Source organism: Eurypyga helias, unplaced genomic scaffold (genome assembly GCF_000690775.1).
Source record: "Eurypyga helias isolate BGI_N326 unplaced genomic scaffold, ASM69077v1 scaffold38637, whole genome shotgun sequence".
In the NCBI taxonomy this organism is placed as follows: Eukaryota; Metazoa; Chordata; class Aves; order Eurypygiformes; family Eurypygidae; genus Eurypyga; species Eurypyga helias.
This window is the reverse complement of record NW_010261807.1, coordinates 9626-37013: the sequence shown is the minus strand read 5'-3', so window position 1 is coordinate 37013 and position 27388 is coordinate 9626. Positions and strand designations below refer to the sequence as shown.

General features: G+C 38.6%; 1 protein-coding gene across 1 annotated transcript in view; it reads left to right on the top strand.

Annotated features, from left to right (window-relative positions):
• Positions 1-27182, top strand: part of GAB1 (GRB2-associated binding protein 1) — a 42420-nt gene extending 15238 nt beyond the window's left edge. The window contains 8 exon segments of the mRNA XM_010155499.1: positions 2922-3452; positions 3454-3509; positions 5592-5677; positions 5878-6181; positions 21875-21968; positions 22331-22454; positions 25338-25460; positions 25706-27182. Coding sequence (XP_010153801.1) covers positions 2922-3452; positions 3454-3509; positions 5592-5677; positions 5878-6181; positions 21875-21968; positions 22331-22454; positions 25338-25460; positions 25706-25864 — 1477 coding nt within the window. The 3' untranslated portion in view covers positions 25865-27182.
• Positions 27183-27388: the final 206 nt, after the last annotated feature.

Genomic DNA, 27388 nt, shown 5'->3' with positions numbered 1-27388 from the left:
GTTCTTATGGTGATGTTATCATGGTTAATATTGACTTTTGCAAGCTAGTTAAACTTCAGAGGTTGAATTCTCTGCCTTCATTTTGGTGTCATCTGCTTTCTTGGTCTGTGTTTCAGACTATCTTCAAACTTTTCCTCTTGCAAAATGAGATTGGTTACAACCCGTTCATATTTTGAAAAATGTTTCAGTAGACTGAGGTGTTGATTTCAAAACATTACTTTTAAAAACATGAAGTAAGTCAGAAATGCCCTTCTATAATGAAAAATATGAGTTGCCATCAGCGAAGCAAATGAGAGGCCTGGTTACCTTGTGTCAGTCTTCTGTTTTCAGGAGTGCTTGTGGTCAAGAAAGAAGCAGCAGCATTCACTTAGAAACACAAAACCTCCTATATTTAAAAATTATAAGTTATTTCTTACATATGATGGGTAACCCTTAAGCACTGGCATTGTACATGTGCTGTTGTTGCATTTTGAGCTTTGGTTATATATTCCTGCATGGTTTTTTTTTTTAAATATAAACATGATGTTTATCTTATTTCTTTAGTTTTGAATTTTCTGTTTAATTGTAAATTATATCCTAGTGAACCAAAACTAGTAATTTTGGTTCTGCATTTGATTGTCAGTGTCCAGGTTCTCTAGACTGTCCACTTTTATTTTTATAGCATATGAAATGCAGATCACAATCCTTGCCATACTTGCTCACGTGAAACACAAGTGACTTTTGCTGGGATGTTGGTCTGACTGAATACCACAAAACTGGAAGAGTACATCTAGAAAGTGAGGAACTCCAGAATGAATACTTTGAGTAAAGAGCAAGGGCTGCAGCAGTTGCTCAGTGTCACTAGTCATGCAGTATGCTCACAATTTATTATGCACTCTGTAGCCTCATGTTAACATAGCAGTCCTATGTGCTCTGTTTTTTGCAAGTTTGTTAAACTTTGGGTGGTTCGTTAGTGAATTTCTGAAGCTCTGACGCAAAGGAAGTAAACTGTTAGCAAAAAATAGGTATGTTTTTGATGGTCAGCATTGTAAGGAATACAAGAAGTTTCACTTCCTTGGTTGTGCCAAGGATAAATACTTCATGAGAACATTCTCTTCTTCTGTTGGGGGTCTGTTAAACTAAATACAGATTAACGTTCAGAGTCACCTAGAACCAATTCTGACCAGTGAGACAGAACTCTATGTTTGAAATAGTAACCAGAGGCAAAATTAGTGTGCTTTTTATAATGAAAAAAGCCCACAAGATCAAAAATAAGAACAAGGTAATAGAAAAAGGTGATATGATTCAGGTCATAGAAGAACTTTCATGAGCTGCTCGGACTGATGGATGATTGAATTTCTGCTTTTAAACAGGACAAAGCCCACTTGGTTAGGTGAAATGACATTTTTCTTTACTGCAGATGTCCAGCCTAAGCTAATCATGTCTGTTCCCTTGATAGCTGGCAGAGAGGCACATTGGGAGTGAATCATCGGGTTTAGATGGATATCTAAGAGCAGCAGATTGTGTTTCACACAATCTCCATTTCTCCCAACGACTGCAGAGGAAACCTAAATGAATAGCTAAACTGGATTTCTTTCTCCTCAGGTTACCAAAAACCCTGGGAGATAAATCCAGCTGTCCCTTAAGAAAGAAAGTTTTGTGTGATCTTATCGACAAATTGAAATTTGAATAATAAATTCTGGTTGTGGTTGCTTTGAGGTAGAGAGCCTCTTAAAAGAAAGGGAAAAATGCTTCTTGTGGTAGTCATACTGTTGTTTCTTTATTTATTTTATTCATCAGAAGTTTTGTAAACTGCATGGTCCAGTTGTGTAGTAGAGCTTATTATTAAGACTAGTATAGCAGCTATTCCTTGATACATACACAGGCTGAAATGTTTACATATATCTGTATAAACTAATGCAGTGGTATGATACTTTGGTAATGAAAATAGGAAATATCATGGTATAGTTGATCAAAATGTGCATGGACTGCATTAACTCCACCTGTGTTAGTATTTTGCCACTGTCTTGACTTTTCATTTAAGCAAGGAGTCAGACTGAGAACAGAATTTCTCTGCCTGGAGCGACGTAACTGGGGAGGTTTACAAAAAAAAAAACCAAACCCCACCAAAATAAAGATTGCAATGTGTTTACTTTCCACCCAAGTTCACTGGTACTGGTTAGTACCAGTATTAATGAGTGCTATCCTCATGAAAGATGAAAATGCTAAACAAATCAAAGGTAGACCTTTGCAGTTTTATCTAACAACACATTGCCTTAGCTTGCATTCAAGACAAAAGCACTCTTGCGCATACCTGTCCTATAGATTCCTCTCCCCCCCCCCCCCCCCCCAGTATGGTATCTTCCTCCTATTTCTGTTCTTCTCTGTTATTTATCTCTCCTTTATGTATTTTGAACCAGTTTATATGGTCAGTAGATAACTTCAGGCATGCACTTAAGGGTGTCTTAAACAGTCACTTTTTTTCTCTAATGTGTTTTTCATAGAGCTAGCAAGTGCTGTAAACCCAAGGATTGACTGAGTGTATTATTTTTACCTTTAACAGTGCCATTGAATTGATGCTAGTTCGCAGTGTGGGGTAAAAAACCAAAACCCCAAACCTCCAGCCCCAAAACAAACTGCTCCAGATTGGCATCATGGAAATCACTTGCTTTATGAAACATCAACTTGTTTGGTTGCTGCTAAAGCTCCACACTTGTGTTACCTGTTTACATGCATGGATTTGTATGTATGTAGTTAGTTAGGTCCTTCTTAAGTACTACTGTTTGTTTGTTTAATAATTGAGTTCCAGCATTTCATTAAAAAAAAAAAGGAGACTGGCAGACTTTTTAGTTGTTTACATTTTATGTTGTGTTTATTATTTGTAATGTTTGTTTTTCTTTTATATGTTCATCAACACTTAAATCTTACAATCTTATGTGTAGATCTCATGCTGACTCGGCAAAATCCAGCTCTTCTGAAACAGACTGCAATGATAACGTGCCCTCCCACAAAACTCCTGCTCCGTCAGCGAGCAAGCATGCTGTGAATGGCTTTTTTCAGCAGCAGGGTGTCTATGACTCTCCGCCTTCTCGTTCTGGACTGACACTGGCAGACTGCAGCCTTTATAACCTGCCTAGGAGTTACTCACAGGATGTTTTACCGAAGGCAGCATCTCCATCTGGGACTGATGCAGAAGGAGAGCAACATGTTTTCAATACCCCGACAGCAGCATCTTCGTTAGATGCACAGATGAGACACATCTCCATTAGCTATGACATTCCCCCCACACCTGGAGGTACTTACCAGATTCCACGAACTTTTCCAGAGGGAACGTTGTCTCAGACTTCAAAGCTGGAGACTATTCCAGATATTCCTCCACCTCGGCCACCAAAACCTCACCACGCTGCAGATCGATCTCCTGTGGAAACATGTAGCATTAGTCGCACTGCTTCAGACACTGACAGTAGCTATTGCGCCACCCTCACGCAGTAATACCATTTCAACTGTAGATTTGAATATCTTTCGTAAAGGTCAGTATTCCGTATTTTATCCTGGGCTTCCAGAATTTGAATTTTAAATGATGTAATCTTGTGATGCGTGGTGTGGTACAAGTGACAGGAATGGGCTGAATGCTATGAGGGGCATTTCTAGCCTTTAAAAACAAGTGGGTAGCCATTTACAAAGCAGTCTGGTTGCAGTGCTTAAAATGCGTAAGAAAGAGGAAAAAAAGGTTATTAAAGGAATCAATCAAAACAGCAAAGCCCAGAACATTGCTAAGGGATGTATATTGCACTCTAGCATTCAGTCTTAACTAAAAATATTAGAAGGCAGATATATTTATGGTGTTTTTCTTCTTTAGAAAACAGCAGTGAAGAACTAATCATCTCTTTTTTGCTAATAAGCTCATATAGCTGAGTTCAGTATTGCGGTTATCAGTCCTTCAGAAGGACCAAAGTAAGGTTAGTGTATAGTGGTCCAAATCTGCAGAAGCTGTGTTTCCTGGAGGTCAGCAGGACATGGTATATGCCCAGGGCTTTGAGATCAACCCTGATTTGGCTATCGTTTCCACCTACTTTTATTTCTCTTCTTGCTGTAGATATTAATACTGCAGTTTTTAATTAAAATCAAAGTTTTCCCTTACAGTTACCTAAATGTTGTTATTCCATATGTGCTAGTACGTTGGTGGTGGTGGTGGGTTTTGGTTGTTTTGGGGTTTTTGGGTTTTTTTTTCCCCTGCCTGCTTTTTTGTTCCTGTTTTTATTCTTTCAGATTTAAATTTGAGAAATGCAGCAAGAGGTAGAGATTGGAAAGCTGGTATTTATCATTAGAGAGCTGCTGTTCTAGTTTTGTTAACCACTTTTGGGCTGAGTTTAATTTTTTTCAGGTTCCTGAGGCAGGTGGGGATCACGGTGTTATTTTTTAAGTAGAATTTTGAACTAGTTACAGTCGATGCTTATGTTGGAGAGGATTTTAAAGGAGAATTATTTGAGTTGGGCTAGATACGGGATGGGAGGCTGAAGTGAGGAAGAGGACAAAAAGCTGTTTAAGAGGAGGCAGTGTACAGAATGGATGTGACCAGGCAGGTGCTGAGATAGTATTATCCTGTTTGCTATTCATTTTGTAGGCTAAGCGTAATAATATTGATGGTTGTTAGTGTTTTATGAAGTAAAACCCTGAAAGACCATTGTTTGCTTTACTGTCTTCTCTCATTTTGCTAAGTTTGTAAGTGAGTGCTCCTACTCTAAGGCTGAGTTCATCAGCCTCGGGAGAATTAGCCTTTCTGAAAAAACTGTTTTAATTTGGTGCTTAATAGCAGAAGTGTTTATTTTTCCTTTGAGGTGGAAATCTCAAAAAAACCTCAGAGCTTTTTTTCAGGGTGAGGCAGGGATAAAGCCCAGAGTTTGCTCACAGAGTTTTTGGCTCAGCATCAGGAGAAGGGACATGCCTGTTGCAGGGTGAGGCAGCCTGTCACCTGCATGCGTGAGCAGGACCTGGGACTCAAGTGTCTCTCAGACACCCCTGTCCAACAGAGAAGCAGCCACGAAGGTGAGGAGCACCTTAATGCAGACTGCCAAAAGCCAGGAACCTGAAAATGGAGACGTCCTCCGTTCTGTAGCACTTAGTTCAAACTGAAAGCCCCTGGAGACTGCACTGGGGAGCTGAGAGCTGGGTTTCACCTGCAACAGATTGTGCCCTGTTGAATCAGCACTGTCCAAGGGAATGGCATTCAGTCAGAAAACCTTTTTCGAGACCCTAAATTACATCTGCTGTTTGTTTATTTTAGAATAGGTTTTTCATGAGGGCCCAGTATCTCAAAACCCACTCTTGCCCTGGAAGTAATGCTTTTCTGCTTTTTTAAAAGGAAAAATAATTTTTTTCTTGTCGTGGAAAAATGCCACTTTAAAGAGCTTCAGGTTGTGACTGATGAGTGCTAAGTTTGTGAACACAGTCATCTCAAGTACATGGATAAAATCTATGGGCCACAGCTTCAGGAGGTGTGTTTGCATGTTCGTAGAAGCAGACAGTAAATAACAACAGACTCCGGATGCCTGGTGCCAAGTAACAGGAGCAGGGATGAAATAAATAGCCACTTTCTCTTCTTGTTTCTTTAGAAATTAGTTCTCAAGACTGTTATGATATTCCACGAACGTTTCCGAATGACAGATCTAATTCATTGGAGGGCTTCCATAACCACTTCGTAAGTATGACTTGATGTGATGAGAGGCGACAGTGCTTGAATGTTCTTTGTTCCCATGTAAAAAAGCAAGCTGTATGGTGTTTGTGATTTTTCAGTTTCAGTAAAATATATTAATCTGAGTAGATTAGGTTAAAAAACTCATATGATTCACAGCTGATTGCATAACTTATTTTGTTAAAGGAAATATATGTTAATTCTAGAAAAACAGAAGCATGTTGACAGTGGGAAGTGTTTCAAGTGAAGAACTAGATGAAAATTATGTCCCAATGAATCCCAACTCTCCTCCACGACAGCATTCCAGCAGCTTCACTGAACCCATCCAGGAAACAAACTATGTACCAATGACACCAGGCACGTTTGATTTTCCGTTATTTGGAAAGCAAGTCCCTCCTCCTGCTCACATGGGTTTCAGGTCCAGTCCAAAGACCCCTCCCAGACGGTCAGTACCTGCTGCGGAATGTGAGCCACCACCAGTGGATCGGAACCTCAAACCAGACAGAAAAGGTGAGGAAAATATCCAATAGGAGTTGATTTTTATCATCTAAGAAAATAACATAGAAGTCCCAGTTGGATTAGTGGAAAATGATCATATTCTTAGAAATTCTAACGAAATAATTTTTATTCTAGGAGATAGCCATAACACAAAAGAATCCTAGGATTATTTTTAGGCATATTAAAACATGACAGTAACAGTGCCAAATACAAGCAGAGTTTTAATTTTTATTGCTGTAGTTATTAGTGGAAAAAATGACACAGAATTGCTAGCAGTCAGAAGTGTGAGTTTTAGTCCTTATACATAGAAGACAGCAAACTGACTTGTGATGGAGAGAGAGTGCACTGGGCATTCGGTAGAATACAAATTTATAGCCATAACAGTGCTTGGTACAGGATCAGTACACATTTTCATTGTATGAAGTACAAGTTTAAAATAACTTATTTAAATATTTTCATTTTTTTCCTTTGATGTGAACGTTCTTAGAAGAAATTAGTTGATGCAACAAGAATGAGTTGTACATTCTGTTGCTTTTTAGTCCTACTAAAAGCATATAATGGTCTTAGAAGTTCTTACATAGAATTATTCATACAAATGCTTCAAATGAAGGAAGAATTAGATTGAAGAAATAGTGTTTACTACTAAGTAGGTCACATTAAATCCTCATTTCAGTCTGTAAAAGCAAGGAGAATCACTTGATGTTGGAGCTGCTTAATGCTTAAATGCTAGTGGCCACGTGGGGCAGTCAGGGGAAGATGTTAAACATACGGGCTCTGAGGTTACCATATATATTTTCCTTGGGTTCCAGATGAGATCTTAAGATATATTTGCTTTATCACAGGAGCTGGGCGCCATGCCTACATTGAAGTTTGTATAAATTGCAGTAGGTGAAAATTTCCATGCCTTTATAGAGTGTGGTACATTAAACAAAGTCACAGAGCAAAAAGAAAGGTAGATTTATGTGGCAATATTTTAAACTGCTGAATATGTGGAATATGACTGTTTATCAGTCTGAGGAAGCTGCAATAACTTCAGTGACAAAATTGAAAAAAACCCCAAATTTTAGAGGGCCCCTTCCAAGCTATGCTAAAAAAATTAATCTCTTGAATCTGGTATATACTGGGTTTGCTTTTCCTTAAAATAAGGATTATTTGGGTGATTGGTGTTCTTTACAAAGATGACACTGTTGTGTTGTGTCTGTAAGTGATACCTGTATAGAGAATCGCTAATAGATTGGATGTTAGGAAAAAATTCTTCACTGAAAGGGTTGTCAAGCACTGGAACAGGCTGCCCAGGGAAGTGGTTGAGAGGCAAATACCTGGAGGTGTTTAAGAGATGTGTAGCTGTGGTGCTTAGGGACATAGTTTAGTGGTGGATTTGGCAGCGTTAGGTTAAGAGTTGGACTTGATCTTAAAGGCCTTTTTCAACTTAAATGATTCTATGATTCTAATCAATACTTTAGACTTTCCAGTTAATCTAAAATGTTTTATCAGCCAGCTTATCAGAAATGTAAGTAACTTATTTCCCTACTATGCGGTTTTTCAGGAAAGATAGCTTGCTTACTTGCAGAAGAACATTAGGTCAAATGTCTGCACTATTTTATATTTGAGTAAGTCCTACTTTTAGAACTGCGTGCTTGAAAAATTAGTATTTATGTTCAGAATGAGCATCTTCATTTTGGGGAAAACTGGATGGCAAATATTCAGATGATACAAAATATTCACTGACTAAAGCTTTAAATTAGTCTACCCCTAAGTGAAAACAGCCTGTGATTTAAGTGAAGTAGATTTCATTGTGATATAGAGGATTTTGTCGTGAAATGGGAAGTACTGTGTCTCGTTCTGACCATGCATCTTCGGAAAACGAGGCATGCCTTTTGCAAGACCTTGGCTCTCTGCTTATGTCTAATTGTTTTTGTCTTACCAGACAGTAGTCTTGTTTAGTTCTTAAGAAATACTGGACAGTAACAGATTTATGAAAGCTGATACTGGAAAATATTCTCAAAATAAACACTGAACTGCTTTAAAATATTTTTCCTGACTGGCCAGTTTGTGTATTTTACTGATAAAATGTTTTGACATTACAACATAGAAATTTACTACTTTTAAAAGCTGCTTACTTCTGCTGTTGGCAGTGCAAAGCAGTTGCACAGATGTCTGCTGGGCAGCAGTACTGCTCTTGCATCTTTCTTCTTGAAACTGAATTAGTGTTTCACATTCTGAAAGTGGTGTGTAAGGTTCCTGCTTTGCTCCTGTCCTCAAATGCATTACGTATAGAAAGGCCTAGCTAACATCAGGAAAAAGATTTTTACGTGTGCTAACATACCTGTTGATGAGTTTAATGTGACTACATTTTTTGCCTTTAGACTTTTAGAAGCTGTTATCAGTGTAAAACGATATGATTATTTAATGTAATTTAAAGATAGCTTTACTTTAAAACTAATCTATCACCTAAAGTAAGTATTTTATAGTAAATGCTTAGAGGCTGAAACCAAGAATGCTAATGATTCTGATTTATCACTTTTACCTTAGTAACACACACACACACTGGCTCACTCAGATTTTATTAAGTGTACTACTTCGAGTCTTCCATTGTTGTGAAGAGCAGATGTGATGACACATCAGGATGGTAATATATTCCTGTTTCCATAGTGAGTTCTCCATGCAAAAAACCTTCTTTCAGGAACATCTTTGGGAAAATGGAACTGCAGTTCCTTTTGAATTTAAATAGGATAAAACTCTTGTTTTAGTGGGCCCTTACCTAACTAAAATGAGTGTGTGCTTTTCCAGCTTTCAAGTTCTTGTAGCGGCTTCTATTCTCATGTTGTTTCTGCTTATATGAATGTACTGTGATGGTCTTAGGCTACAGGTTAGTGAATAGGAAGTAACAAGTTGGCCAGTGTGTTCAATAAAACTTAAGAAAGACATAGAAAGGCAGGAAATGTGACATAAAATAGTTATCTCCTGGGTATTGCACCCTTTCAATGTTTTAGGTTGGTGGTGGGTTTTTTTTGTGTGTGTGTTGTGGGGTTTTGGGTATGTGGGTTTTTTTTTTATATGCCATTATTTCAAGAATTTTGAAGACCACTGCTCAGTAACGTTTCTGTGTGGGCCAGGGGGGTTCATTATATTCAGTGCTAAAAATGCATTTCACAAAGAAATAATGCAGTGAAACTAGCCCATAAAAAAAGAATGCACTGCTGCTTGTTGTTAAATGAACATGCTTAGTTATCTCCTCTATTTTTCTTTGGTTTAAGACTTACTGTTTACAGGCAGTATAGTTTGGCAATGGAGTGGCCATTCTGTTGTATATAGCCTGCTCTCCTTCTGCTGTTTCTGTTTTGTAAACCTGAGGTGAAACACGTACTCGGTGACTTCTGATTCTGCTGGATTTGAAGAATAATGCGTCAGGCAGCAAAGGGCCTGGCGATCTGTTTATCAGCAGCATTGACTGTAATGTGTATGTCTTCACAATAAGCACCTGATGTTCTGGATAATCTAATGAATTGTTAAAATTCTACAAAATTTTAAGCATAAGTACAGTTATATAGAAGTAGTGACTGTGAGAGAGGACTGAGTTATGAAAAATCAACAACATGGGTAAACTAAATGTAGGTAATAAGTAGGTCTAAAATTCATTGAAGTTTGTGCCGATTCTCCTGAGGAGAGGGTGCTTGCCCGTACCTACTGTGAGAGCCTGAGTCTCTCTGGGCTTCCCACATATAGGAGTAGCCTGGGCCAGGAGCCGTGGTGAACTATGAGATACCCTGTGTCTTTTTCTGCTGGTTTCTAGAAGAACGTTGTTTCAGAAAATGGGTTAAAAAATAATAACAAATTAAAAAAACACGACCATCTACAGCCTTGAGATTGCACTGCATTTTCTTGTAGTTTCATTTTTCTAGCTCACAGCTGCTTCTGTAAATGCAGGGAGCTTCCAGTACTTTCTGGAAGCCTTGAAAGTACTTTCAAAACATGGTGTTGGCTTCTTGCCCCAATAGCTTGAATCAAAGCACTTTACTATTTCTTTAGAGCATACCAAAAGGTAAGTGATATATTGCTTGGGACAAAATGCAGAGCGTTTGGCCAGGTGCATTTCTGCATTTGCCTGTAATTGAATGACAAAAATAATCTCTTTTTCATTTGCTTTTTCAGGGTGCTATTTCTTTTTTGTAATAAAGAACCATTGTCTCTACTGATTTTTGTATTTCTGCTTTTTGGCTGCTTTAGCTTGCTATGGTTGCATGTAGTCATGATGCTAAATGGGAAGCATTGTTGCTAGCAAAAGGTTTCAAGTGGAAGAAATACTGCATCCATCCATGCAGTTGGGTCATATTCTCGGAATCGTTCAAAGACTGTAACTGGTTCTGCCAGAGTGTTTGTGATTTTTGTTTTGACAGACGCACAATCCTTCCTCAAAATACTGTTTATCCAAGAAGGAGCAGTAGAATTAAAGATGCCCAAATGCAGTGAGGTGAATACTCCCTAGACAGCTAAGACAACAAAGAACAGCCAGATTCTCTTCTGCTCCACTTCATACTTTCCCTAGGGCTCTTTCAGAAAATCTGAGAAGGTTTATGATACGAGGCAGTGGATCCTGTGATCTCCATCCTGCTGACAGCTTGCAGGACTGTAGTCCACGTTTCGCTGTTCCACAGGGAACTGCTCTGTGTAGCAAGGCAGGTCCCAGGTGGCTGAGCTGGCAGTCCACAAGAAAATTTTAAGGCCTGACAGAGGTCTGCGAGTCTAGACAATCTTAATCTTCAGTACAAACGTGACGTAAGTCAGAGATCAAGGGAAGTACATGGTCAAAAATAAAAGGGGTAGAGCGTGAATTGGTTTTTGTAGGTCAGGAGGCAGCATTTGAGTGGTGGGGGATGTCGGTGAGCCTTTGGGCATGATAATGAGCCCCTCCTACCCCATAGTTTATTTCCAGGGGTAGGAGGGTGGGGTTTGTGATCTTAAAGCAAGACTTTAAGACCAAACAACTACAAAACAAGATTTATTTTTTTAAAAAAATAAGCATTTAGGAGTGTATGTAACTGTGTGTGTGTGTACATCTCCTCTGTGAAGTTTAACACTTGAGAAATATGTGCTTGCCATCTCCACTGATAAAACGTAGTTTTTCAATATCTGCATCAGTTCAGTCAATGGTGGAATTGGCAATGATGGAATTTAGTTCTTCAAAGTCTTGGTTTGATGCCTTACTTACTGTAACTTGGTAACTTCTCTGAGGGGCTGTGAGTCTGTGTGCCAGAGTGGGTGTTTTTAAACTTCTGAAAAGGAATGTATGAACTGGGGGCATATGGCTGAACTAACAATTCGTGACTATGATGGAATGGAAACCAGAAGTTAAATCTCAATCATTTGAATATAGTGTAATGCTGCCATTTTTGTAGTGTTTTTGATTCACGGTACTTAAGCTGAATTCTCTCGTAAAACATTTTTAGCACAGATCCTAGTTCAGGGTCATGGGGAGCTGTGGTAGAACGATGCACTCAGCCACTGACCAGATTGCTGACATAGGCAGTAAAGAACCTGGGGTGCCCAGCCTACAACATGGCACTGGCCTATGCTCCATTTGTCTGAATAGCAGTTGTATTCATCCAAATATTGTGAGTTTAATTGCATTCAAGATTACTTTAAGCTAGATTTTCCAGTCCTGGTTTTGTGTTGGATCGCACAGATTATTTTGCTGATGGCAAAAATAACCAACAGCTAGTGTAGTGTATTTTCACCTTTGTTTTTTTACAAAAGGTTTATGTTTCAACCAAAATATATCAGTGTTTAGTCTGAGAGGCTTCCTGTAACTGTTCATACGATTGCCTTTAAAAGAGACTGCTGCTTGGCCCTGGTAATTTTCAGCCCAGCAAGTGGTAAATTAGGAATTGGAGACAGTGAGTGATGCATACATTTCTTTTCATGCAAACAAAATACCCAGTTGAACCTTGAAAACAAACAAACAAAATAAACCAAGGGAGAAGAAAAAGTCTCATGGAGTTGGGGTTTGTGATTGTTTTGAAAATGTTAAAAAATTTTATCTGGTTGTTTTTCTAATAGATTTTTCTCATTTAAGATTAAGACATAATCTATGTGGTTAAACCACAAATATGTGGATTGCTTATAAAAATGTGACTGCATCTTTGTCGTGACTACTCGTGAGCATCTCCCAAACAGATTAACTCCATAGAAAATTCCGTTTTTCTTTAAGAGCATAGGCCCACTTTGAAGCAGTAACTGTGTACAGAGCTTTCACTTGTCAGGAAGCATCTGCCATATTCTGGCCCCTGTAGGACCCACTGTGATGCTCCTGGATGACCAGCATAATGACCCATTGTAGTGTAGTATGATGCTGTAAAAATCCCAAGCAAACTAGGTAGTTGTTAAGGAAATTAAGAACCCTCATTAATCATTGTTAGTTATAATAGTCCGGTGAACAGTTTCCATGTTAAATATTTACATGTTTGAGTGTCTGAGTTGGACAATGTGAACATACTGCACATCCTGATATAGCAGGAGCACCACGCCATCCTGAAATAAATCTTCAAAGAAACAGTTAAGGCATTTATGACAACAGGAGCCGACATTTCTTTAAAAATAATACTTAGAAGTTGGCAACAACTGCAGTGTTCTACACTACCATGATTATCTTGTATATTCTTAAAGGATCACTCATTTTCTCAGGCTTAAGGACAGGTAGACATTGAAAAAATGTGAATGGTAATTTTAATCAGTAGCAAGAACTGAACTGTAGATCAGTTTAAAAAGAAACTAATTTTCATCATGACTTTCCTCAGCAGTACTGTTCATTTTGTTTTGAAGAAAGCAAAATCCATGTGTTTAATCCTTCCATTTACTCTTGAAAGCTACACCTCCTGTTCATTCCATTTAGGAATTGGAGGGGGGGAAAAAAAAAAATTTTAGGGATGTGGGGTGTTGCCTCAGAGTTCCTAAAACAGGCTAAATACAAATTTATCCTATAGCTCCTTGCTACTATATACTGGTCCTAAAGTGGCAGCTGTGATTTGTCTTATAAAACTTTGAAACAACAAATAATTTCAAGTAAAGATTGTGTTTGGATGGCGGCACCACAGCTGTGAAGGAAGCTGTGGTTTACTGGATGGTTTTCAAAAAATTAAACGTATCTGACTTTTCTGAAGACAACCTGCAAGACTTGCTCTGATACTAGTGGCAGACATGATAGTGTTGAACTCCAAAGATGCTAAGGAGAGGAGGAACAGGAGAACACGGGTAATAGCACCCCATTTTTTTTTCTTCTCTCCTTGTTTTTTGTTTTCTTCCCTGTATGCTTAATGCCTTTTTAGGGACATGTAGTTTTTATTGTGCATATTGTCATGCTGTTCTATTGGCTTTTTTTATAGAATTAATGGTAGGCTTGATGGGGTTTTTTTTTAGTTTTTTTTTTTATTTTAACAAAACATAAAAAAACTAAGCGAGTAACTTCTTCATGGGCTAGGGTGTGTGTTGGGGGAGGTCAAAGCCACGTCAACCACGTCAAAGTAGTATCCCTTGGCCTTCGTGAATCTTAATGCAGCTCTAAACGGCTAATCAATGAACATGCGAGAACACTGTCTTAAAAGACTTACTGAACGCTTGCCGTTCATCATGCTTTGGGGGCTTTTTAAATACAGACATGTAGACTTTACTTGTTAATTACAGCAGTCAAATAGTAGTTGGATGATTAATAGCTTTAGTATTTTCTGAGTAGTTTTTATGGCATTTGGCAAATACTTTATGAATACCAGTGAACCTTAGCTGTCAGATGCAGTTGGACTTCTTTAGAACCAGCTATTTTTTCCAATTCATTCTTAATTTCTGGAGTATTTGAAGTACCAGTGCTCAGTGAGAAGTTATTTTGAGAAGGTAAAGATATCTAAGAAAACCTGAGAGCATCTCTTCACATGACTGCTTTTTATATTTTGTAACAGTGAAAGAATAAATTGATATCAGTTTGTTTTTACTGTCCTGAAGAGGCTATAGTTACCCCCGTCCATGTGGTATCACTGACTAGAACTAAGCATATTATTGATATTCCTGTTTGTTGCTGGATACTAGTATGGAAATGGATATGAATGTTGTATAACTAAATACATGTTTCTAATTAGAAGTACCTTGGCAGGAAAGAGTCTTAATAAAAACAGAGATGAAAAAGCAAATTCAGGATATTTGTATAGCTCTGTGGTGAAGACTCTGAACTCTGGAATCAGAGTTCACTGGGGTGAGGAAGAGGAAGAGAAGAAAGGGGGAGGTTATTCTGCAGAATTGAAAGCCAAATAATAAACCCTGTGGGAGTAACACTCTGGGAGCTCCATCCTTGTTTTTTAAGAAAAAAACTACAGTGGTTCTGAGTACTGGAATTCTTGGACCTCAGTGCAAATTTCAGTTTTTTCCACTTACAGAGAAAAATGGGCGAAGAGCTGTATTTTTTAATGGAAACGGGAAACTGCTGTTAGTTATCTCTCTTTACTTTTTTGGATGCAGGGTACTTATGTGGCTGGGTTTGCCCATTGCTGTCCCCCTCCTGTTCCAAGTAAAGCACTGCTGTAGCATTCCTATGTCGGATCTCCTTGTCTCGTGAGGATTAGTCCTGTTGGCCAGGAAACGGCATTAACAGATCACACATTTCCTAAATTTTATGTCACATTAGTAGATTTACTTTAAAGTTTGAAGCCCTAAATAGCTGGTATTTAAATAGAGCGTTGGCCTCTTTCATGAGGATGTTAGCAATTTCCTGACGTAAAATCTCTTGCCAGCAAGCCATGGAGCAAGCAGGCAGTCAGGAAAGAAGCGTTCTTAACAGAAATCTTGTTTAGTACTAGTGCTTCAAGGCGATAGTCTGAAAACAAGTGAGGCTCTTCAGTGAGTGGCTTACGTCCTCAAAAACAAAAATGTTTGGACCCACCTACTCTCATGCAGGAATTCGCTACAGTGGGACTCCTCTTCCTCCCCCCAACTTTGTATTCCAAGTGTTTTGTGGAAAACAAGAAGAGAATACATTAGCCGATGGAAAAAACAGAAGGTTTTTCAGTTTAAACCGTTATTTGAAACAAAACCAAACATGTGAAACAGACTCTTCTCCTGGTGACTTCTCGGACAAAGGCGGCATTGACACACACCAAAATGCCAGGAGCAGAATTCATGCCATCTGAGTGCGCTCTAACGCTGGATCCATAATCGCTTGTTCTGCTTGGTGGTTTTTACAAGCAGTCATTTGTTAGAAAAATAGACTTCATTAGTGATTATTCAGCTCAGAGTGCCCTTGCACAGTATTCGGCTGATAGAACGTGCAGAGACCCAGGTTCTCTCCTGGCTGTAGCACTTTGCATTTCACAGGTGGTGACTTGACTGGACAATGAAAACATCCCATTTTCACTTCTTGTTTGGTTGGTTTCACTTGCAATAATTTATTTGTTTGGTTGGGTTTTTTCCCCCCATAGGTCTGCGTTCCATGGTGTTGTTACACAATTTATTTCCTTTTCAGTTTAAAAAAACAAACAAACAAACAAAAAAACCCTATAATTTTTTACCCAGGTTTCTCTTTCCCAGAATAGGCATGCAAGTTAAAAGCATTGTCTTATGTGAGTACTTCAACATTAGATGAGGTAGATTTGGCCCTGTGGGCCTAAACCAGGGGAAATGTGTTCCTCAGTGTTGCTGGTGTTGGAATGCTGTGTGGAGCCAGGCTCTCCATGGAGACCTACTGTCCTTCCTCCTTCACTAAGCTGATTTGAAGAACAGCTCTAGGACAATTATCTCTAGTGATTATTTCTCAATAGAAATGTTGAGGACCAGTCTGTTGTACGGCTGTGAGGCACTTTCTCCTCCATGTTCTATTCAGCTAGGATGTGCTCTTGGAGAAAATCGGCAAGGTTCATTGGGAACAGCACCATGAATTCCAGTTGTAGTACTTAAGATATAAAGTTCTACAAAAATATGTCTTACTGTTCAGAGATGTGCCTTAAGACAGTGACTGAACTGACAATCCTTAGATAAAGAATGGCACTGCTAAATTTTCTGATGGATTTACTAAAAATAAGTCTTTTGAGGGAGTAAGGGATGTGATTGAGGGATTTCTGTGCCCTAGCTTGTGTTACTTTATCTTTCTACATGGGGAAAAAATAGGGTGGAGGAATTCTGCACTACACAGACACAAATAAGTAACCTCAGTGTGGTTGCGATTTCTGCCCCCCTCCTTTTCCTTTGCCTGGTGTCAGGTTTTTCTGTTGCACAGTGTAAGCTCCTCAACAGAGATTAGGCCTTTTGGTTTTTTTGTTTAGTAAGGAGGAAAAACAACCGTTCCACAAATATTTCAGTTCTCTGGGACATATTAAACTAGAGCAGTTGCATTATTCTGGCTAGCTGGTAGCACAAGCTGTTTTACCTCCAAATTTATTTAAGTGTAACTGTCAGCAGCAAGAGTTGAAAGCTTAGTGAGATTATTTTATACTGTAACATTTTGTATGTTCTTGTCTGATGCAGAAGAGGAATATTAAAGGTGCCTGTGTTTATTTATATAGCTCTTCTCAAAGTCTCAGAATGGTTTGTAAGTGCTAAATTAAATATGAGGCAGGCAATTACATAATATTCACATTTACAGATGGGGATAGTCATAGTTCAGCAAGGTTAGCTGCACGAGACCACATTAGCATCATTAAGAAAAGTAGAAATGAGTCACAGCCCCGAGTTCCATGTGCTTATCTTCTGTGTTACGGGTTTCAGGCACTCAGACATATGTTTGGCTGTAAGAGCAGCAAGGTTATAAAGTACACACTGGTTAAGTAATTTCATTAACCCTGTTAGCCTTGCTAGATGTCTTACTGTACTTACAATCTGCGCTCTTATGTCAATGCATTGATTGGCATTTTAAATTGACTTGCATAGGGCCAAATTTCTTTTAAATCCAATTATAAAACTGTGGAACACAAAGTTAATGTGTTAGGTAATGATATTCAGCAACAAATTGTTCTTAATAAAAGGTGTTTGAATTTGCTCTTCCACATTTGTTCAATCGATTTAAGATCTTGGCCTTTTTATATAGGCAAACTTTTATGGTAGAGTTGTAGGCAAGAATATCGAATCAGCTCAGAACGAACTGTGCCAACATGTTAGGTCATGTTTTCGACTTAGCTCCAGTCAACAGCATACTTTATGGAAATGTTTTGTGTACCACTTTACAATCTGGGTCTTTGGTCAGCATTGCCCAACTGCTTGGTCTTTTCACTGGCATGTTGAGACACTTAAGGGAGCATCTGATTTTGAAACTGGAGAAGAACTGTCTGTGTAAAAGTCATTTCATGTCCTTTGCTTTTTAAGGATGTTGCTGTGCAGCACTACTAGTAAATAAATAGATGTAGGGTTATGTGCATGGTGTCTCAGAAGCACTGTGTAGAAGTTAAGATCCAGTACAAAACCTATCTGTTTACCTTTCTTGTTGTTAGTTGATTATTCCCAATACTTCAGTGATAACAGTAATAGAGCACTTCATATGCAAAACCCTTGGGGTAGAGATTTGCAAATTCCTGGTGTTTGTTGCCAAGTTTATTTTTCACAAAGGATTCTCACTCATTGCTGGTAGTACCAGCCCACATCTGAGTCTGTACCTGTCCTTTTCCATTTTGTGCTGCAGGGCAACTTTCTAACATAAGCGGACTTAAACTTTTCATTTGGTTTATTGTAAAGATTTACCTTTCATATACCTTGTTGTTGTGCCACTCGAAGGCACTTGCCTTTTCTAATATTAACACTTTCTCAGATACACTTCTATGACACATAAGAGTTATTATGCATTATTGGTCATATTTATTTAAAATAGACAATGTGACCCGAAATGCAGAGTTTGGTCAAGTTGGCTAAGAACTGTGTTGGGGGAGAGGTTATATTACTGCCTGTAGGGACTTACAGGGCTTATTGACCCCACTGTTGACTTTGTTTGTACTCTTCACTTTGTTATCAGACTCATCTGAAGTGTTATGTTGTGTAATAGCATGACTGAGGATAGCTAATAGTATGAGGAATGATTAGTGCATATACTGCACTAGTATATAGATTATATACAATTAAAAAAGGGTTTAGAGAATGTAAATTTATGACAGGGTCATTTGTGGTGGAGGCTGTGTTGTGCCATGATGGGGGGACTGTAGGCAGGCTGGGAGCTTGAAGGGAAAGTTCCCATGTGTCTGCTAAGTTGGAGAGGTGTGTTTGCTAAAGAGAGATACAGACCTCTGGGGTACAAGCTTAACCAGTGCAGTGTGGAAAAAGTGTTGTAGAGAACGGATTGAGAACAGCTCTGAAGAGAAGGACTTGGGGGTACTGGTGGATGAAAAGCTGGACATGAGCCAGCAGTGTGTGCTGGCAGCACAGAAAGCCAACCATACCCTAGGATTATCAAGATAAGCGTGGCCAGCAGGTCGAGGTAGGGGATTCTGCCCCTGTACTCTGCTCTCATGAGACCCCTCCTGGAGTGCTGTGTCCAGCTGTGGAGCCCTCAACATCACAAGGATATAGACCGGTTGGAGCGAGTCCAGAGGAGGCCACGAAGATGTTCAGAGGGCTGGAGCACCTCTGCTATGGGGACAGGCTGAGAGAGTTGGGCTTGTTCAGCCTGGAGAAGAGAAGGCTCTGGGGAGACCCTATTGCAGCCTTCCAGTACCTGAAGGGGCTACAAGGAAGATGAGGGGGACTTTTGACAAGGGCCTGTAGTGACAGGACAAGGGGTAACAGGTTTAAACTGAAAGTGGGTAGAGTTAGATTGGACATCAGGGAAAACATTGCTCACGGAGAGGATGGTGAGGCACTGGAACAGGTTGCCCAGAGAAGCCGTGGATGCCCCATCCCTGGAAGTGTTCAAGGCCAGGCTGGATGAGGCTTGGAGCAACCTGGTCTAGTGGAAGGTGTCCCTGCCCATGGCAGGGGGGTTGGAACTAGATGATCTTTAAGGTCCCTTCCAACCCAAACCATTCTATGATTCCTGAGGCTTCTCAAGTGGAAAATGCACAGTGGATAGGAGACCTCCCGAGAGTATCACTGTTTCAAAACTAATGTAACTAATATAACTAAAGAGGGTTTAATTTCTTTGAGGGTACTTCAGCTTACATCATGACTATTCTCTAGTCATGCTAGATATTTCTCAAATATGGAATTTTTTAATGTAATGCAACTTGAAATCAGTTAATAGTAATGATTAGTTTCAGTATTTGTTCATGCACTTTTTAGCCTTTTTATACATCTTTTATGCTTGCCTCCAACGAATTACTTGCATGCAATGTTTTCTTTCTTTCTGGTTTGGTGCTTAAGCCCTTAGTGTGAGACCTAGCTAGACTGTAAAACTCTCCTTCAGCAGCTTGCTTATGCTTGTGGCATTAACCTTTCTGCAGGGGGTTGTGCTGTTTATTTACAAAATTCCATTGTCCTGTTACAAATAGAATATTATTAAGAGAGTCTTCTTTTTACCAATTAGGTCAAAGTCCTAAAATTTTAAGACCTAAACCACATGGTTTAGAGCGAACTGATTCACAAACCATAGGTGACTTTACTACAAGAAGAAAGGGTATGTACTTTAGCACTGTATGTATATGGGGATTTATAAAATTAAGTAAAGCAAAAGTTAAAAAAACTGTTATTCTAGGATAACTAACTTATATATAGCCTTTTTACTTCTGCTGTAATCTGAGATACATTTTCCTTGCCAGGCATAAAGTTCCTATATTAGGAATTAAAGTCTTTCTGGCTCGAACAGCACATTAAAAACATGTCCTTAATATGAACATGGGTGTTCTGATCTCTTAAGATGTAGCTGTTCATACTTTGAATTGACTCTCGTCTGCTTATTTAGAAATTAGTATATATAACTTAACTGTAGGTTGCTTGAAATAAATTTTGGTAGGCAATAACCTGAAACCACCGTTTAGCCAACAGCAGGAGACCCAAATAAACACTGAAATACAGCAAAATACCAATCCCCTAACCACTTGCTAGTACAGAGATTTATTTATGCATCTTAATGAGCACTGCTGGGCTTTATTGAAGGTGCTGAGGTGGTGCCTTATGTAGTCACAAGAAGTAGAGGAGATTACAAATAATGTCAGTGATCTCACAAAAGAGTCACTCCTCATTACCTTGGGTTTTTGAAGCCCATTGCAACTAGATGAAATATTCCAGCTGTTCTCAGTGTGCTTTGGACAAAGTCCTGACTGTTTCGACTGGAGCAGTACCTTGTTCACCAGTTATATACACCAGGTACTCTCAGGCCTCTACAGAGGACTTGAGCCAAGCTCATCATTTTGTGTCATCTTGCCTAAGTCAAGTTCAGATCTGCCACTCTTATATCTCTTTATATCTAGAGATGAGTTGTAGTTCCTCTTCTGAGTCTGTGGGGACAGCTTTTTATGAGCAAGTGAGGTAAAGTGGCGGAATTCCTGGAGTAGGCTTGATATACTTTGAGTGTCAAAACTTACAGCATTATGTAGTTATGACTTCGTAACAGAAAACCATTTGGGATGCTAAAGACTGATACTTATCCAGAAAATTTGAATCGGGGGTCCTTATCTTCAGTATATATAATGGCTGACTTTTCAGTAAATGCAATCTGAAAAATGAGTATAATGAAATTGTGTGGAGTACAGTTCTGCTTTTTTCTTGTGAGACAACCACACTGATTAAGCAACTGATCCCTGTCAGTTCCTCATGTGGTCACTTAGGACAGCTCTAACTCCACATGAAGTAGAGCCCTAGGCCTGACATTTGACCTTGGTAAATCTGCTAATCGGCAGCAAACTAATGGGGGAGGGCAAGGAGAGAAAGGGCTGTTATTGTAATGACATTGCATTTTATTTTCTAAAAACAGTTTTAGGGAAGATGAAATTGAGATTCAAACTGTGACAGCAGTTTGTGTGAATTTTTTAAATTGTTTTTTCTCCCCACAAGTCCTTTTACACACACATGCACACACAAAATGTTTAGGAGGTGTGAAGCATACAAGCTGGAGAGACAGATAGTGTGTTTCTCACTAATCATCTATTTGTGGTTCTGTTCTGAAAATGGAATTTAAAAATGGCATCTTTTCGAGAACAGTGTTAACTCTCACTAGTGGCACAAACACGTTGCTGCTGTGGTTGTCCATTGGTAAGCACTGAAGCAAGCCAAGCACTTCTTGGAGTTGAAGCTGGGTTTTGGCTCATCTCACTTTTGCAGACTTAGTCTTAGCTGCAGGTTCAGCCCACACTTGGAGCTGTGACACCTCACCAGTAAGGGTACATGTATGCAGCGAGGGCAAAGTTTGCATAATAGTAATTGTCTGCAAGACAAGGAAAGAATTGGCTCTGCTGAAACAGTCCATCAGCCCGATCCTGGGCTTCTGAGTTCAGCAAGTCGTCATGGCAGAGTGAACATGATGCTGCCATTTTCAGAGTCTCTTTTCAAAACAGAATTCCTACATAGAAGTATATCTTGCAAAATTCTTAAATTGTGGGTTCTTTTCTAATTGAAGCTGCTTTTCAGTACCTGGAAAGATTAAAAATATAAGTTAATATATCATGGCTTTCTGAGAACTGAACAGTGTCTCCTTTTCCCAATTAGGACATTTACTATTTAAAAAAATAGTATTTTTTGGTATTAAGGCTTTGAAAAGCTATTACATTCAAGTTTGTTTAGGAATGTTCTGTGCTTTAAGATTGTCTGTTTCTTCTATAGCAAAACCAGCTCCACTAGAAATAAAACCTCTGCCTGAATGGGAAGAATTACAAGCCCCAGTTAGATCTCCTATCACCAGAAGCTTTGCACGAGAGTAAGTTTCTTAGCTTTTCCTCTTTGAGATTAATTCTTTTTGTTGACTAGAGTGTTAATAAATGTGTGTACTTCCGTATTATATTTTTAGCCGGTATATTACAAATTGAAGTTTCCTTTGGAAGTGTGCATTTGTATATGTGTGTGGGTGTGTATATATGCTCACGTGCATCGAAGCAAGGTGTGTCCATACAAATTTTTATTCTGTCATATTAAATATAAGGGACTGTATATAACTAAAAGAAGTGACACTCTAGTAAACTTGAATGAAAATTTCAGCTCTAATATACTTATTTTTGTTGTTTACCAGGAGGTTTAAGATATTCGAGATGTATTGTTTGTAAAATAATTCCTGGTAATTAGCTCCTCCAGGTTTCCCATGTCTCCCAGACCGGATTCAGTTCATAGCACAACTTCCAGCAGTGATTCGCACGACAGTGAAGAGAATTATGTATCCATGAATCCAAATCAGTCCACTGAAGACCCAGTATGTAAAATCTACGTATTAACTACTCTCTTCCTGCGCAGTCCTTCCTTTAAATCATGCGAACACAGATCCTTTCACTTGACATCACTTGCTTTCTAGATCAAAATAATAATTTTAAAAATCTCCATAGAAAACCTGTGATTTTGCTAAGATTTCACTGAAGAAGTTAAAAGCATAATCCTATATAAAGAGGATGGTTAATATACATATCTATTGTACAAAACAGTTCAATACACATGACTTCTTTTTTCTTTTTTTAAACTCTCCTATTTGTAATTGCTTGTCCTTGGCTATGTACCAGTTCAGTATTATGACATCTAGGGAAATAAACTGTTTTGGGACTTCTGAGACATGCTTAAAAACCTTTATTAATAGAACTTTTTCCACGAACTGTGGCAGAATAGGTTAAAAAACAAAGATTGATGATTGTTGTTTACATTCTATAAAAACTGAGCTTTAGGTACTTTTATTAGTGTTCTTTCAAAAACAAGTATAGAAGGGATTTTTGTGTATTTAGAATCTATATTTTTCTCCTTTGGGGGAAAATTTTCTCAGATAATAAAGTTTGAGACTCAGCTTGCAGTGCAGTAAGTGTGGAGCTAGTTAAGAAAAGTTAATGATATGTTCTGTGGTTTTTGTTTGGTTGGGAGGGAAGGGGAAAGAGGAGAAGAACCAGTAACATTATTTTAAAGTAAGAGAGTAGCAGTAAAGCTAGGCCTAAACTAAAATGTGGTCCAGAATATCCCTAAAGCACTGGAGGAAAACCTGTGTCTTGAGCTCAGCATTATAGTTCAATGCATTTGCCACATCTTTATGGCTTGGGTTTTTAGTAGAGAATACAGCAATGCTTTTCATCTATAAAGCATTATGAAAGACCTTTGGGGAGGGCCTGTCTAGCACCTCTTTTGTGCTGTTCGTTTGTCTACCTCCTAATATGGCATGTGCTAGCCCATTGCACTATGCCCTGGACTCTGCTCCTCTTGCAGTGCTGCTTGCTTCCCCATCCCCTGCTGCTCTGGGTACCTGCCCTGGTCTTCTCCAGTCTCCCTCCCCTCCAGCTCACCATTACTGCCTCTTGGGTCCCCCTGAGGGTGCCTCTCCTGCTGAGTCTCTGCAGCAGCTCTGACTGGGTGCAAGCTCCTGAGCCTCTGGAGCATCCTGACCGGGGCTCTGTGCCCTGTCTGACCTGCCAGCAGCACAGGTGCACTTCCCAGGTGAAGTGCCCTTCAGCAGTGGGGTAGATGGCATAGAAACTTAGCTCCTCTCTTGTGAGAGACTGATTGGTAAGTAATCAGTAACGTCCTATTCCGTGGCTGTGAGAAACATCCCATTTTACGCAACTGTTTAGAATGGCCTGTGCCCACAGTTCTCCGGTGGCAGGTTCAAACTGAGGGTTTCTGTTGATTCCTTGCACAGTGCTCTTTCAGGGGTTTAACGACAATATAGTATCACAGCTCAGGCAGCCTGTTGTTAATATCTTCTGTTTGCTTGCACTGTTCATTCCTTAAGGTTGCTCTACAGACTTCCCTTCATTTTCATTTACATATTTAAAGTTTCTGTTTTCTAATGCATATGTTCTGCCTGTTGAGTTTGTTTGAAATAACAGATTATTTTTTGTTTAAAGAGTAATAGCTTTTTTTATTTATGCTGGAAACATTGATACAGAACCTGATTTTTGTATGTAAAATATGCAGAAATTTGTTTAGAGAACTTGGGCAACAAAAATTAACTTTGTCTCAGTTGTTTGTTTGTCGTTGTTACCACTTAAATGAGTTGGACGATACAGATGTAATGGATACCTTCAATTTAAAAAGCCCAGCCTCTTAGGCTTTAACCCATAATTTTTTTTTTTATTTTCTAGAGAACCTGAATGTTTCCAGAAATCTCAAGGCCTTTGTTTTAAAATGTGCCAATTACATAGATGCTTTTAAGATTTTTATTTGTTCCAACTGCATCTTAGAAAGGAGTCCATACTTTTTCATCTTTTTCTGTCATCAGCTTCGAAGGATCTTATTTGGACTTGTCATACTTCTGGTTTATTTAATAAAATCGGCAATATTCTGCTTTTTTCTTTCAAGTTGCTGACAGCCTTACCCTTCCGTCTTTCCTGCTGCCTTCCTCTTCATTTTTTGCTGACTGCTGCCCTCTGTCTTCCTTTTTTTTTCTTTATCTTTTAGAGAAGAGTCCTTCTATTGTACTGTTCCTATAACACCTGTTAAGAGGGAGGGATCAGGCTGGGAGAGGACAGAGGAGGTGAGGTTGTAAAAGTCTGGGCTAATTGAAATTTAGGTATATACAATGGAGCTTGAGTTCACACAGCCCTACCCAAGTTTTCCTAAGTTTTAATCTTTTGGTCTTATCACTTCAATAATACATTTTGATTTTCAGCTTGATCATGATGGCTTTTGAATGAAATGCCTAAGTTTCATTTCAAGTTTTGCCACTATTGTAAGGCTGAAATTCTTGTAAGGTATTGAACAGCAATTTAAGGAAATAAAAGATTTTGTAATTAAGTAATATTAAATTTGAGATGTAACAACTTCATTTAAAAAGAACAAACCGCGCTCCATTCTTATGATATGAAAAGGACATTAGGTGGAAGACACAGATCTGTTTGGTGGCAACCTTAAATTTGAGGGGGTTGGTTTGGGAGTTTCCCCCACCCCCCTGCCCTGTTGGATTTTGTCTCTGTCCCAATTTTGACTTAGAATCTATCCCCTTGTTATACAGTGTCAATCAAATTGGCATGGTTTAACTGATTGCAAGGCCTCTTAGTCAGTTCATTAACCTTTAATATTTTGGCAGCTTATAATAAGTGTATTTGATAATGTGGACCATTAGCATGTACATTTGTAGCTGAAGTTATTTATATTACAATTTCAGAATTTGTTTGGAAGCAACAGTCTTGATGGAGGAAGCAGCCCTATGGTAAAACCTAAAGGAGATAAACAAGTAGAATATTTAGATCTGGATCTAGATTCGGGAAAATCTACCCCACCTCGTAAGGTAAGCAGATCTTCCTCTTGCATTTCTGCCATCAAGAGTTTAAAATTTCTTCACACAGGTAGTTGCTGGAAAAGAGGGAGCCTCCAGCAAGATCATCTTAACTAGTTTGTCAAATGGTCAATTGAAGAGCCTATTTGCATCTTTCAGACAAACCTATGCTTGTTCTATATCCGTTTGGAACAGCTACTTACTTTTTGTTGTTAATTAATTTTAACATGTTTTTCACTCTCCCTTGCCGCTCCCAGAAAAAGAGCAGTGGCTCAGGCAGCAGTGTGGCAGATGAAAGAGTTGATTACGTTGTGGTTGACCAGCAGAAAACGCTAGCGTTGAAGAGCACACGTGAGGCATGGACTGATGGGAGGCAGTCTACAGAATCTGAAACACCTACGAAAAGTGTGAAATGAAAATACTGCTTTTTCTTGAAAGAACAGAAAGGAGTGAATTTTGAAGAATTGCAGAACCACAATGGCAATGTTGTTGGACTGTACAGTACCTGATTTCACTGGTGTGTGAATAGGTTCTTGACCGAATAGGATGGAAGCCAAAGGACACTTCAAATATATCAAAGGAATTTTGAGGTCATAAAAGTGGCTATGTGGTCTCTGGAAAAATTGCAGCCTGTAAATAACATGTAAAATAGTATCACTTAGCTTTCAGAAAACCTTTTGTTCTGTAGTTAACACATTTGTAGTATTACTATGTTTATGCACTTTTTCAGTTACAATGTTGGTTCAGGTATTCCGGGTTAGTGTACCTTAACGCCTAATTCATCTGGAGAATTTTTTTTTTCCTTACACTACTATTCCTTACAATTTTAGGTTAATTAAGCTACATGTAGATACAGAAATTAATATTTGAACTTCATTTTAACAACTTAAAATTGATTTTTGCGGAAATACTTTCACAATTGAATAATCTACTTGAAATGCCAAGAGATGACCGTTAGTTACATACTTGTTTATATTTAATACATGCAAGATTATTTGGAAGTCTACAGGTTACCTTCCTAACAAAAATTGCTGTGAGTTAATAATAATGAACTGTACTGGGTTTAGACATACAATCCTGGCTTTTATGTTAGTTAGTAGTGGTGGAACTTCTATTGTATTTTATTAATGACAGTGTTCTGTGTTCAATGGGTGAAGATTCTGCAGGGTGGGATCTTACACTTTTAAAGACTGAATAATTAAATATCAAGTAAGCCTGCAAACCACTGATGGCATGCAGTAAAATTGTGATCTCACATGTATTAACATGAAATAACCTTTATATTATTTACAGAAGGTAGAGTATATAAATCAGGTACGTACCAAGCACTGTTGTGCTAATTCACTGATCAGGTTTAGACAATGAGCTTTAGTTTTTTACTGTTTAGAAGTTCTAATGTCAGTTTTGAGTTCAAGATAAATGGGACAGTTTGACATTCACTGTTTGTAGTACTAGCAAAATACTGTGATTTTGAATTAGACATTAATTCAAATGGAAATACTATGTTTTGACACCATAGTGCCCTTCTTACGATCTCTGTTACTTTAATCTCCTGCTTGGCCTTATATTTAAATCCCTATGCAACTGATATTTTATATCTCTGTTTTTAAAAATTAGATAACATACTTAAATGATCCCACTTGTTGCTCTTTCCTGGTACAGGATTTTAAGCTCTGTATACTGTGATCTTTTATTTTACTATGCCAGTTCCAAATAATAATCTGCCTTGGTTTAGAAACATTTTTTGTTATTTGGAAGAAGATAGGGTTCTTTAAATATGTGAGTGAGTTAGGTCTAGGTAGAAAACTTACTAACACCTTTTTTTTGTTTTTTACACAAACACCCTTGAGTAAGTGGTGGTTTTATTTTCCCACCCAATTGTTTTTGTCCAGGTCTTTTAAAAGTTGAGTGTCGAGCTGTGTTGTTTTCTGGCATGTTGG